Here is a 14193-nt window from a genome sequence, read left to right as displayed (position 1 = left end):
GTAGGGAAGCGATTTGTCAGGCAATTACTGAATCCATTGCAAGTGCCACTAAGACAAATTGTTAAACTCAATTTAGCTGTGGAGTATAGAGTGTGGCAGGGTCTGCATAGAAATGACAAGGAAAGGTTTTTTCTTTTATTTTGTATTTTTGTTCGCTATTTCGCCGGAAACTTGAGACGGAGCAAACTTTTGCACGCAGCAGCCTTGAAGTTGTTTGGCGAATGCAAGGGGTTGCGACTGGGTGACGACCTTCCTGTCACTGCAAAACTCACTTATGTACGTGCATTTGATAATTAAATGATGTTGCAGAAACTTCGGCCCAAAACTAGAAATGGTTTTTCACCCTTTACCCTTCGCCCACGCTGTGATCCCTCTTGACTTTGCCCTTTACCCTTTTCACGATACTCGTAAATGCTTTTGTTTAGACACCAGTTTTGCTGAGCCATCGAGCCCACAGACGTCACTTAGCCGGAACCGCACTCGCACTGATTTCACTCACATTTAATCAATCTAAGTGATGTCCAACTGTGCACCACAGCCACAGATAGAGATACAGATACATCAGTTAAGCAGGTTAAATGTGAATAAATGAAGCAGTTAAGGGTGAGACTTTACTTGAGTGCTGGCATTTCCATGTGCAGCCCAGAAGTTTGCTTTAGTTTTTACCGGCACCCCAGTCGGAAAAGTGTCGAATAAACGAAATCTGTTTCGTATTCCACTCTTTGGATAGATCGATTTGAAGCCAGAGTCCTTCCTTCCATCTGTAGTCAGATATTGGCGCTCATTGTGGTCCAAGCTCTGGTTTGACTTCGCTTCGCTTTGGCTGCGGCTTGTTCCGGTTGCCTCGGCTTGACGTCAGGGCGCATGCCTTTGTTTACCTTCCATAGAGGGGGCAGCCGGCAGTCAGTCAGTGGAGCTGGAGCTCTGTGGAAGCATTCACCTTGCATTCAAAATGAACCTTGTGGAACGCAATCAAAATACAACAACATCCACACAGAAGCGAGTGCTGGGGCAGGCAGCTGTTGACACTATTCATTATGAGAGCCATAGCAATAGAAGACGCATCTGCAAGGCAATAACGTATAAAATGTACAAACAATAGGTAGATATACATATGTACATATGTATTTACCCACTCAATATATATGGATAAGCATGTGGACGCGGGGCGGCAGCTATTACTATGTCTATATGTCCATAAGGCTATCATAAAAGTCTTAAATTAGATTTCCCGAGTACCCGCGAACACACTTACATTTGGGAAACTCACTTCAAATCTCTGTTCTCCGTAATTGCTTATCAGTGGAGGGGAGAGAGTTTAACTGTTCGCATATCACACCATTTTAGGCCCTAATTAAACATTACTTTTGCGAATTAAGTGAGCTTTGGATATTCAAATTTCGAATGTTTGCTCTGCACAATTGTCGAAATATTTTGGCTGTGTGCTCCGACAGGATTGGGATCCACAGTTCACTGGCATGGAAGCCCCAAGCCCAATCCCACTGATAGATGGGGACAGACAGACGGCCCGAACACCCCCGAGCGACACGGCACTTCGCGGCACTTGGCCGAGTCTGCCGATTCAATTCAGTTTCCGTTTCAGTTTCCATGAAGCGCTGAACCGAGGCGGTCGCGTCGTAGTCGAACCCAGTGCCAGGAGCCCGACAACGTGCTCTGGCCTTACCGAATCACCTTTATCACAATCACAGTCGTCCGTGAGCGAGTCAGCGATTGATCAGCCAACGGGGCTTAACGCTGTCCGAACGATAACGTAAATTTGAATTTGTGCGGGAAGAGCGAAGAGAAGAGCGCATTCGTTGGCATTCGCTTAAATACTTACTAATGAATAAATTGCAAGTGAATCAGCTGCTGCTGCTGTGTCTCCTCATCCACTTGCAGTTGTAGGGCACTCGACTAAGTTTGAAATTAAACAGCGTTCTGGCCACTTCAGTGGGCCTTCGCTGTTGCGACCTGCTGCAGAGAGAGACACTGTGTATGTGGGGGCAAAAAAACAGTAATAATAATTATAATATATAACTTTGTGTCAATAAAACAATGCCGAGTGTTTGGCAGTAAGAGCGGAGGACACACACAGCGATTGCATTAAGTAAGTAAACAGATAGGACTTCAGCTCTCACTTCAGGACCCGCTTCAGGAAAGGACCCAATCGCTCGTAGCAGTTGTTTTGTTGGCCTTAATTCAAGTGGCTCTATGGGTATGCAGAGTGCCTTCTGGGTGAGACATTTGCACAGATCAGGCGGGAGTAATGGCAAAATGCTTTCAAGCTAAACACCTCGATTGGACTGCTAAATAAAGAGCTACAAATAAGTGTCTGGCAGCACAATAAATATCAAGTTATAGCTGACACACTTGGACTAGCAACTAAACTGTGCATTGAGACTGAGACTGCTTCTGGTTGGCTGGTTGCCCGGTTGCCCTGTGGCTGCATTGACGTCACATCAGAGACACCAACTAGCGTGTGGCAGTGACTCCGTTGCGGTTGGCGGAAGCGTTCCCCCTAGATGGGCCCCAGAGGGGAAGGGCAGGGAAGTTGCTAAAAAATACAAGACTGCCAGAGAAATATTATTTGAGAATTGCATATTACACATACGCCATGTAGTCCGCAAATTGCAACAAATGCTCGACCAAAACAATGGCGAAAACTAGCAAAGGCTGCAGGCAGTCGGGCGAACTTTTGGTGGCACTGCGTTTTGATATAATTCAGCAGTTAACTCCTCTTCTTCTCTTTCTCTTTAGAGGTGTACAAAAACAGGAACCATACATTCAAATAAATAAAGTCTGGCCCTGCCCTGCCAATTATTTTTGAATGCTGAATGCCATTTGGCCAAATCTCTTAATATTGAAAACGAAATGTGTCTTGGTCAATTAAAGCGGAATAAGGTGAAGGCCGCCAGCTGCCAAAGAGTCCAAAAACGCTGGAAAATCTCTTATGGAAAAGAGCCCTGAAGAGCGGCATTCAAATGTATTTCCATATACGTGTATGTATGAAGCATATGTACAAGTGAACACTCAGAACACTCACTGGGGGCATTGTTTATTCGCTGGGCCCGAACTTTGAGTGTGAATAAATCAAGCATCAATGCTGTATCGGATGATATTTATGCAAGTAGCTCTTCCCATATGTCCAGAGAGAGAGAGAGAGAGATGAGTGCTGGCCCAAGAACTTGATTGATGACACAGAAACATGTGTGTTCAAAGAATCGCCAGTGGCTTCCAGCTAATAGAGAGATTTCAGTTCAAACAGTTTAATTTTCCGCTACAGCCAAAGAACACAAAACGAATGCAAATAGCAAATGCAAAAGCAAACAACTTATTTTCACAAGATTTTCCAACTCAATTTGCATGCTTTAAGAGAAAGTTAGTTCAAGAGACTATCCTCGGCGGATCTTAGCCTCGATGATTGCCTCGATTGTTATGGAAATTGTCCGCAGATTGTCCCAATTCATGTGTGAACTTTAACAATTGAGTTGCGAATCGGATTATTAATCAAAGTGGCCATAAAAACGCCAAAGCTTATCACGGTCAGATTCGGCAGCAGGCGGCGGCCAATATCCCTTTCAAATACCCCTCGGCAGATGTATGTGTTCATAAATCTATTTTTGGTATCATTCGATATTTGCAGCGGGTTCCAATTGCACACTTAAAATTCTATTCGCCCCCATTCCCCCCCGTTCCACTACTCAAGTATGATTATAATTATACATATATGTACCTCAATTAGACGCGAGGCATGAGCCGCGTTATCAGATGGGATGACACATTTTCTTCAACTGATCAATACCTTGCCTTACCTTGCCACCTTGGCATTGACTTATGGACGAGCAGCCGTTGTCCCTTGGCCCCCATATCTGTCTAATTTATCGCTGCCACTTTGAGTACGAGTACGTCATGGGGCTGTCTAAACATTTGTACATAAACTGCAGCATACACTCGTAGGTAGATGTGTAAAATAAAAGAGTAAAAGTTCCCCGCTCTATAGATTGATATCATGTGAGCGAGAAACGCTTTTATGGCACATTCCGTTTTGGGGGACTCTGGGAACACCCTCTGCCCTTTGGTTAGCCTTGGATTTATCATTTAAATGTGCAAACTCTGCTGGAAAACACCACAAAAGGGAAGTTTATGCTGAAGCTGGAGTCTTGTTCTTGCACCGCCAGCGCCGCCGCCACCGCCACTTTGTCTATAGCGGTTATCGCACCCTCACACCCAACCCAACCAGATATGTACATATATACATTCTGCAATCAGCAGAAAACCCACACTATCAGAGCGTTGAATAAATAATGCTTAATGCCAAATTATTGTCAACAGAAGAGCCAAGAACTGTCGAACCCTTTTGCCGGGCGGCAGAACTGGCAGCACCCACTTTGTTCATTCCATTCATTCAGTCAACACTCATCCGCGGCACAGCACAGCACAGCTCCTCATCCCTCATCATAATTTGTGGGGGGAAATCTAATAAAGTTTCGAGAGAGAGAGAGAGAGAGCGAGCGATTATCAATCTTATCGTCAGTGGGACAGAGAGCACGTGTGGGATAGTGGAAAAGTTTTCAGCGATGAATGGGCGGCAAATTGTGTTTTGATTAAAGAATCTACATCTAAGCTCCGTCGGATAGTGTATGCCCCAAAGATATGCGCCAGTCAGCAGCCAGTATTCAGTGTAAATAATCCGCAACCGATTCCGCACTTTCGTTTGATTGCAGACTGTCCCCTGGGCAAGCAACGCCATCAAAGAGCAATTCGATACAATGACACCAGTTGGGCAGTTCCATCTAGGCTTCGACATAGCGTGCGTGAGCCGTCAAGAGGCTTAGGAGATGTCCGCAAGAGCTACACGAGAACACTTCCGCAGCAATTCGAGTATAAGGAAAAGGAGAAGGAGAAGCATAAGCAGAAGCAGATCTATGGCTGTCAACTTGCAGCTGAATAATTTAAGCGCCATTTATCCGTCGCTCATGTATGTGGCTGCCTCCTCGCTGGGACTGGGGCTGGGCCTTGGCCTGGGACAGGAGAACATTTCCATCGTTTACGAGGACCTGCTTGGCACAGCAAATGGGAATGGCACCGCAGGCGTGGGAGCAGTGGGAGCAGCGGGAGCGGCAGCTGGAACAGGAATAGGAACAGGAACTGGCACTGGCCAGGGATTGAATGTCATCCTGCCGCAGAGTGCCACAAATGAAACCTCTAATGAGGGCGATGGGGTGGTCGTGAGCGTGGGCGTGGGCCTCACCGAGTCTGCACCCACCGCAGCCGTGACCACATTCAATTACTACAACGAGTCCGCGGCCGCTGCCGAGTGGGCGCACTTCTACGATCTCGTCCTGTCCTGGCAGGGCATCTGCCTGATTGCAGTCTTTGCGACATTCATTGTGGTCACCGTCATCGGCAACACCCTCGTCATATTGGCCATCCTGACAACTCGTCGCCTGCGCACCATCACCAATTGCTTCGTGATGAGTCTGGCCGTGGCGGACCTCCTTGTGGGCATATTCGTGATGCCCCCAGCCGTGGCAGTCCATCTCACAGGTGAGTTGGTTTTTCGACCTTAAAGTCCCTGCTTGCAAGTAGGAATTAAAAGATGAAGACGCCATTCCGGCAAATCCCCGAAAAAAAAAACCAAAAAAAATATATATATTTTCCAACAAAAGCTTTCCGGCTAGGCCACGCCCCTCATCTACCTCCGTCCTCCTTATTGAACAAAGGAACACGAACAGGAATAAGAACGGAACTGGGTCTGGAACTGGGGAGCATTAGTGGCCGCGGGACCCGTCAACATACATATTTCGCAGCATATTTATGTATGTAAAAATGCGCCAAGGTGGAGGGAATATATGTGTATCTCTCTCGCCTTATGGATTTGTATTCTTTGAACCAAAAGAATTTCTTTCATTTTTTGTTGCCTTCGCCTTCCTGCAATTTCCTTCAGCCCAGCCAAACGACAAAAACAAAAAAAGGGGAGACATTCCGCAGTCAATGTTTGGGGCATGCTTTAAAGGCTGCGGTATGCCGAAAGTTTCCCACAATCAGCCAAAATGGGAGCATGTCTCTCCATGGGCCAGCGATAGAAGTCGCCCCTCCGACTGGTCATTCCATATTATATTTTTCTGGCCTTAGTTCCCATTAAAACTTTGCGGCTGAACATCTCTTGGCCTTTCTCTAAGAATCTCCCTTCCTTATTTCCTTCGTTTTGGTCACTATGATTACTTTTTGCCTGAAAGTGCACTCAAGTTCCGGTCCATGCGGCTTCAGCAAACAACAAATTGAACTTCCAAACTGCATCTCAAAATTATACTAGGAGCATTCGTCTCTCTATTATTTTGGGGAGCTGTGCAGCCTCAGGCAATCTCCGCATTGGACGCCCCGCCCCACCTAATGAGGTGGCTCCTCCCTTGGCTCCAATGCAGAGGTCTTGGCTAAGCAAGGAAAAACAAGATTTCATTCTGTGCCCGGAGAGCATTGCGGGGCCCTTGATTAAAAAATTAATCGGTTGACAGGCTGGAGCCAAGAAACTACTCAAAGTGCCCACAAATTCAATGCCGAGTCCAGCCCGGGTCTAGTCCGGGTCCAGTGGAGTGTGACCCACAAAGCGTTGCCCCAAAATGTTGAGGGCTTTGGCTCGTTTAATTGGCCTTAGGTGGGGCATTTGCCATGGTACGGCGAAAAACCTTTTGGCTTGAATCTTTTGCCTACCGCCTGCCTGCCTTGTTGGCTTGTTGCTAATCAAATTGACTTTGGACCCGGGACTCTGGAATTTTAAGTTTGCCGGTGAAGTTTTTAATTTGGAATTTTGATTGCAGGCTCATGGCAGCTCGGCTGGGTGCTGTGCGACATTTGGATCTCCCTGGACGTGCTGCTCTGCACGGCCTCCATCCTCAGTTTGTGCGCCATCAGCGTGGACAGGTACGTGTGTATTGTGGGCAGATGTCAGCCATAATCATATTTCCCTCAAACGTTAATCTATCCATCAGATATTTGGCCGTCACCAGGCCGCTCACGTATTCGCGCAAACGACGCTCGAAACGATTGGCCCTAATCATGATCCTAATCGTCTGGCTGCTGGCACTGGCCATTACCTGTCCCCCCCTCATCGGCTGGTGAGTATGCAAATTGACCCTGACCGACCCACTCCAAAGAGCTGCGACGAGACTCTACTCAAGACCATGGTGAAATTAGTTAGTAATTTCACCATGGTCAAGCGGTGTTTGTGTTGTTTGTTGTTGTTGTTTTCATGCATCACTGACAAACGGATCATCCCCGTAAGAGCAAAAATAAATTCACCTTACTCCAGACTGAAGAACAAGCGAATATAATAAGGTGGAAAGTGCTTGTGGGGAGTCGGGGAGGCTAATAATTGAGAACTTCCTGCAACTCGCATTAGCAGCCGACTTTGTTTTAATAAATTGTATTCTGCCACTCGACTAACTTGCACATTGCATCCTTCTGCTGCTGTCTTCAGGTACGAACCGGGGCGACGGGACCTGCGGGAGTGCCGCTACAACCAAAACGAGGGCTACGTCATCTTCTCGGCCATGGGCTCCTTCTTCATACCGATGGCAGTCATGATTTATGTGTATGCAAGAATTTCCTGTGTCATCGCATCGAGGCACGACAATATGACCGACATAAGTGTTCACAACAAGGTGAGTCCCAACCAGTTCCAGTTCCAGTTCCACACAAAACCCACCACCCACAAAATAGTGCAGCAGCAGCAGCAGCTGCTTTTCTGTTCCGTTCAGTTCTGTTCTCCTACACTTAAGTCCCGCCGCAGCCTGGAGAGAGCCTCCACTCCACGTACGGAGCAAACTGCTGCACGTTTGTTTCATAATTCCCATACGCTAGGAGCTTACACAGATTTAAATACCATGCCACGGCCCAGCATGCAGGGGCATGCATCGCTTTCCCGTTCCCGTTCCTGTTCCCATCTCCCTGTCTGTCGATCCGAGTCATGTCCGTCCCTATGCAGGGTCGCGGGCATTCTCCAAGTTTGAAAAGCAACGAGCTGCAATTTATTACCCTTGAACACGCTTGGATTAGATTCTGCGTACAAGTTCATATCGGCTAAAATCGGTTCAACAGATTTATGCAAGGTAGATTCTGGTTCTTCAGCCTAAAGTGAACTTAAAATTCTCTTACCCCAAAAGTCATTATCGTAGATCGTATTGGTAAACTGTCAAATGAAACTCTGAGCGAAGTCTCTCCGCCGAAAACGAACTATGTTCGTGCAGTGTATTTAAGCATTCGCCATGTGGGTGCCAACAATCCTCCCTCCACAATCCAACTTTTTGCCGACTCTCCCATGCAAAAGCCATGTACAAATGTATGTATGTATGTATGTACAGATGTCCGACCTCTGTCGGTATGTGTGTAGAGTTTCCCTTTAAAGAGTAATGCGAGAAATTCTAGCGCAAAGGGCAGCTTGCGGTTTCCTGCTGCCATTTTTTGTAGACTTTCAAACTTTAAGCGCACTCTTGCTCCCTTTTAAGTTATTTATCATCCACTGACTTGTTACCTTTGTGCACCTTGCGTGTCTTGTCTAGAAATTCAAGCGCTATACGGCGGCGGACGTGGAGAACGAGCTGTCAGAGCAGGAGCACAGCTCGGCGGGCCATCGACAGCGGCAGGCGACGTCGCGCACTTTCTCCAACCAGACAATTGCCAAGGAGCTGCACGAGATGATGCTGGGCGACAGCGAGCAGCTGGGCGTGGCCACAGCAGGAGCAGCAGCAGCAGCAGGAGCAGGAACTGTGGCTGGAGGCATTCACTGCCAGTCGCAGCTCGCACTACCCTCCAGTGGTGGTGGTGGTGGCGGAGTCGGAGGCAGTGGTGCAGCCAGTGGGGCTAAGAATGGATGCTACGAGCTGACACGGCCTTCGTCCCTGAAGCGCACATTGACCGCATCGACAACCATCACCACAATGACAAGTGGCATCGGGCCGGGCAGCAGCCTCCTGGACACACAATGGCAGGCCAGAGCCCATAGCTTTCGGCACTCGCACCTGGAGAGGGAGAGGGAGAGGGAGCGGGATCGACTGCGTGGACACCATCATCACCATCACCAGCATCAACATCATCAGGGAGGTGCGACCACAGCCGTCCCGAATCCCAGCAGCACCATCTCGAACACCAACACCAACAGCAACAGCAAATCGCTGTCGAATCGCATTACGTCGCTGAAGAAGGAGACCAAGACGACGCAGACACTGAGTATCGTGGTGGGCGGATTTATAGCCTGCTGGCTGCCGTTCTTCATCAATTATCTAATCACACCGTTTCTGGCGGAGCACCAGGCCAGCCAAATGCTGGCCAAGGCACTCACCTGGCTGGGATGGTTCAACAGTGCCATCAATCCGTTCATCTATGCCTTCTACAGCGTCGATTTTCGCACTGCCTTCTGGCGCCTCACCTGCAAGCGCTTCTTTAGCTCCGACCAGAAGCCGCAGTTCCCCACCAATACCATGTCCATCAGGCGATAGAAAAGGAAGCTCCTCACTCCCATTCAACTCATACTCAAGCCCGGAACAAATTGCCACTGCACAACATATGATTAACTTATTCATACACTTTTAGGTGTGGTCCCTAATTGCACCTTGAGCAAGCAAACCCTCACCATCCCCATGCCCATTCCTCATGCCACCCGGATGTGTAATTGTTCTTCAGTTTGTTGTATAATTTATTTTCATTTCCCTTCACCGTCAGGGCTCGTTTCCATCCTAGATTATTCGACTGCCTAGCGAGGATTCCACTGGACGTGGCTCGGACCGGACTCGTTGCAAGGCAGGAAACGTCCATAGATTGGTCGTTCGCTATACGTTTTTATGGCTAAATGAGATGTGTCGTTGTCCGTACAAACACGAATAAATATGTTTCCACTGTTGCACATGATTTAAAGGCATTTATGCAGTCGCTTTCCATACGAGCGGATGGTCGGAGGCGCGTGCAAAATCTGATACGTGGCATCACGTATCGATTTAGTAATTTCCGCATGACTTTTCCGCTCCATGCTCCATTCTCGTCGAACTTGCAACAACATGGCAGTGCCACTAGCAGTAGCAATAGCTGTGTTTGTGTCTGTGTCTGGAGCCAGCGGCATAGACAGTTTAGATGGTTGAGAAAGCTTGGTTATATGGTTCACCGAAATTGCGCACACATCTCTTCCCTGCTCTGCTCTGCTCACATTCCCACTCTAATATTCAGCTATTCAGGGATGGAGGAATGGGTGCGTGCGTGTAACATGTCCTGGGGTGGGTCACCTTTTGGTGACCCCGACACCTGTCCGAACGAATTGTGCATTCTCTTTGGCAGACGAGTGTGTGAAGTATTTATGAGGCAGCTTCGCCCTATCAGACTCGAGTTAAGTGCCCAAATATATCAGAGAGGCTACTTTCTCTGTACCTGAACTCTGTCATAGCTGATATCGGTGCACCATAAATCCAAGAGACAGTAGATAGCATTCGGCCTGATTTACAGTAGAGAGTGACGACAAGTCCGGGCCGCACTTTTAGTGGGGATTCCAGTCGAGAATTAGCTTTAATCAGCCAGTTAAAAGAGAGTTACTGTGATTTAGTTTATAGTTGGAGTCCATTACAACTTCAAGAGTTTTCCCTTAGACCTAAAGTGCGTGTGCGTGTGTGTGTGTGTAAGAGAGAGAATGCTATATAATTTAGAATTAATTTATTCAGGCCATCAAGCCACAGCTTAGCTAACCCCAGAGCCTAGTACAATTTAACGTGTTTCACCAAGCAATCTACTTTTATCACAGTGTCCTCCACTTTGTACATCATTTTTAATTCCCCTCGCTTCGTGTGAAGTCATAAACGTAATCAAGCAATGCTACGACCAAGAGATTAAGTCAGTACGAAGCCTCATCAGCATATACACGTTGGAGCATAGCATTTCTCATCGCAATCCTCCTCTCACTCCTCAGAACCAAATTCAGAATCCCGAATTTCAGCTCAAATGTCGGGTCTAAACCCTGAGAGGGTGAAAGAATTTCAAACTTTTGGCTAAAGCAAACAAACACAAAGAGCTCCTCCATCCGCCATGTGCCATGTGCAATCTCTCATCAGGGAGGGATGTACGACGAATACGAGTAATATCATATACATAATCCGCACAATTTGCATATATATTTATAGTAACAGTTATGTGTACGCAACATCATTTTTTGTGAAGAACCAACCAAACAAATAAATAGATAAATCGAAAAGACAACTCTCCACGGATAGAGATCCGTTGTTATTTAAGGATTTCGGACCCATGAACAATGGTTAGTGTGTTCTTGGTGGGACGTGAATTATTGATCAGCTTCAAATTTGAATTCACAACCAAATGCAGGGGATATCCATATACATATATGTAGGAGTATGTACGAGTATGTACCTACATGTACACATTTGTGTGTTTATATACATATTAAAAGAGCAACAAATTCACCAGCACCAAAAAAATAAAGAAACGAGAAGGGACGTGTGAGACGCTTCTTACGCGTCACAACTTTTATACCGGCACTCAGTACTACATCTGCACCTTTGCGGTTATTTGTCAAGTTTTACATTTTTTGTCAAGTTTTACATTTTTTCTTCATCTGTCATCTACATCAACAACACTACTCACTCCAACTCCTTTAGTTCGCCACCCTCCCCTAGAGCCACACACTGCAGAGTCAGGGCAGAGACGAGGCAGAGACGTGTCTGCGCGAAGCAGAGTGTGAATTAGAGAATGTGCAAAAAACAAATATAAGCTGCGGGACGGGGTGGGTTTAGCCACTGGAAATTAATTTCTTCATTGTGGCCATAATAATAATCCAATCGGATTCCAATATGGTGATCTGATAGATATGGTCATTCCCTACGGAATGGCGTTTTTAGATTTCTTTTATCTTCAAAATTGTAGGTTTTCGCCCTTTTTCGGGGGCGGAATGGGGCCTGGCTAATTATACCCGGTACTCAAAGAGTAAATAGGGTATATTGTATTTGTGCGAATAACGGTTGTATGTAACGCACAGAAGGAAGCGTTTCCGACCCCATAAAGTATATATATTCTTGATCAGCATCAATAGACGAGTCGATAGAGCCATGTCTGTCTGTCCGTCTGTCTGTCTGTCCGTCTGTCCGTCTTGTTTGTCGGCTCGTTCTCAGAGACTATAAGAGCTAGAGCCACCAAATTTTGGCTCCGGACTGCTGTATGCTCACACTGAAACCAGTGTATTTCAAAAATGAGCCACGCCCCCTTCCGCCCCCGAAAACCCCCCAAATCTACAGTTTTGAAGATACAAGAAAACTTAAAACGCCATTCCGTAGGAAATGGCCATAGATAGAGAAAGAGGAGAACATGCATTTAATAGGTGAATATCGAAATTGAAAAGAGGAAGAGATTAAATTTATTTGAATTCCGACTCGGCCGAACAGATTTCGAGATTTTGATTCCGAACTGGTTGCGAGGAGTTGCGGAAACAGTGGCCAAAAGCTAATTTTTAAAAAGTTAAAACCAAGACTCGGTTTTTAACGCTCTGTATTAGAAAAAGAGTGACCATCAAAGTTGCGTATAAGAAATTTTCATAGATGGCGCTACTTTCGAAAAACCTGCTGTGAAACCTAGCGGTCATTATTTCACAGAATGTGCAGGGAAAAAGCACCAATTTTATTTCTGTTTTAAATATCTCATAAATTGGAAAATACGATTAACTGATCCAATATTTTTGATGCATTTTATTTAGTAGGCTTTTTACTTTGTGTTCTGTAATGTGAACGATATCTAGTGGTTGGCGATGTCTTCTACATCTAGATGTAGTCCTGAGTGCCGGGTATAAAAGTTGTGACGCGTAAGAAGCGTCCCACACGTCCCTTCTCGTTTTTTAAATACACTGGTTTCAGTGTGAGCATACAGCAGTCCGGACCCAAAGTTTGGTGGCTCTAGCTTTTATAGTCTCTGAGAACTAGCCGACAAACAAGACGGACGGACGAAAATACGGACAGACAGACATGGCTCAATCGACTCGGCTATTGTTGCTGATCAAGAATATATATACTTTATGGGGTCGGAAACGTTTCCTTCTGTGCGTTACATACAACCGTTATTCGCAAAAATACAATATACCCTATTTACTCTTCGAGTAACGGGCAGACAAAAGGGAAAGGAAGCGGAAACCCAGCGAACGAACGGTTAGAAAGCAAAGTTGTGCTTGTTGCGAAAAATAACCATAAATATGGACCGCTTTCAGCTTGCTCTCCTCTCCGCTGCCGCTGTCCTGTCGAGCTATGAATATTTCATTGGAGCTGCTCCCCCCACAACCACGGGAGGTACTACGTACCAAATTTCAGCAGAGCATCCTCTAAATGGAGTTTTAAGACTCTAATTGAGCCCGAGCCCCAGCCTGGATTATATTAATTGATCGAATCCCCCCTCTGCAGCCAAAAGAGATTTGGGTAGCGCAGCCCACATAAACACAGCGAACACTCAATGACAAGCACCCCCTACTATGCAAAGCGAGGATAATGGAAGCGGAAAATACGGGTAAAACAAAAGTTCATTCGAAAAACATTCAGGCAGCATTTGTCATTGGAAAAGTTTTTCCTGTTCCGCGCACTTGTTAAATTCTTGAAAATATCGATGCTGTTTTTATTTTGTTTTGTTTTTTGCAGTGCAGTAGAGCCAGAACCAGAGGATCTTTTCAACTGTTGCGATGACATAACTTTGGCAACAAAGCACAATAGCAAAAGGGGCACCAGGTAAATAGGAGAAGCCCGACTGCCACTAACCCGCCCTCGAAAAAACACCAAATTACGGTACAGTACGAGTGTGTACGAGGACAAGTATGTGTGGGAGGGGTTCTCAGAGGGTTCGGTGACTTGTCGCTGTCATTGGGGGGCCGACGCTGTTGCTGCTGCCTTTCTGCCTTTTTCTGTTTCCGCTGAGCTCGACTCAAAAGTGAAATGTGACAGGGAAATGTGTTGCAATTCATTACAGAGAAAGAGTCCCTGTGCTCCACCTGCCACAAATTGCTTGCCACAGTGTCGCATATTCATATGTACATATGCCACACACATGTGTGTGTTGGTGGTAGCTCCGCCTCTACCTTTGTTTGTGGGCTCGTAATTATGATGACCGCATCTTTTTTTCACGCCTTATTTCCAGCTAAATTAATGTATCGCCACGTAGCCCGCAGCTGGAACC

General features: G+C 46.4%; 1 protein-coding gene across 3 annotated transcripts; it reads left to right on the top strand.

Annotated features, from left to right (window-relative positions):
- The first annotated feature begins 1584 nt into the window (after window positions 1-1584).
- Window positions 1585-14144, top strand: LOC117590052 (putative tyramine receptor 2). 3 transcript variants are annotated; one of them, XR_004574260.1, is made up of 7 exons: window positions 1585-2107; window positions 4725-5547; window positions 6819-6921; window positions 6990-7115; window positions 7478-7661; window positions 13241-13533; window positions 13662-14142. XR_004574260.1 is itself a non-coding variant. In XM_034282373.1 (6 exons), exons 2-6 carry the CDS (start codon window positions 4839-4841, stop codon window positions 13373-13375), a joined length of 1257 nt encoding a protein of 418 aa, XP_034138264.1. In that variant the 5' UTR covers window positions 1585-2107; window positions 4725-4838; the 3' UTR covers window positions 13376-14144. The 3 variants fall into 3 exon arrangements, 2 of the variants coding, with proteins under 2 accessions (XP_034138264.1, XP_034138263.1); XM_034282373.1 differs by having other exon boundaries at window positions 13241-14144; XM_034282372.1 differs by lacking the exons at window positions 13241-13533; window positions 13662-14142 and adding an exon at window positions 8559-11232 and having other exon boundaries at window positions 1587-2107.
- The last annotated feature ends 49 nt before the right edge of the window (window positions 14145-14193 follow it).

This window comes from Drosophila guanche, unplaced genomic scaffold (assembly GCF_900245975.1).
Source record: "Drosophila guanche unplaced genomic scaffold, DGUA_6, whole genome shotgun sequence".
Classification (NCBI taxonomy): domain Eukaryota; kingdom Metazoa; phylum Arthropoda; class Insecta; order Diptera; family Drosophilidae; genus Drosophila; species Drosophila guanche.
This window is presented reverse-complemented; position numbering and strand designations above follow the sequence as displayed.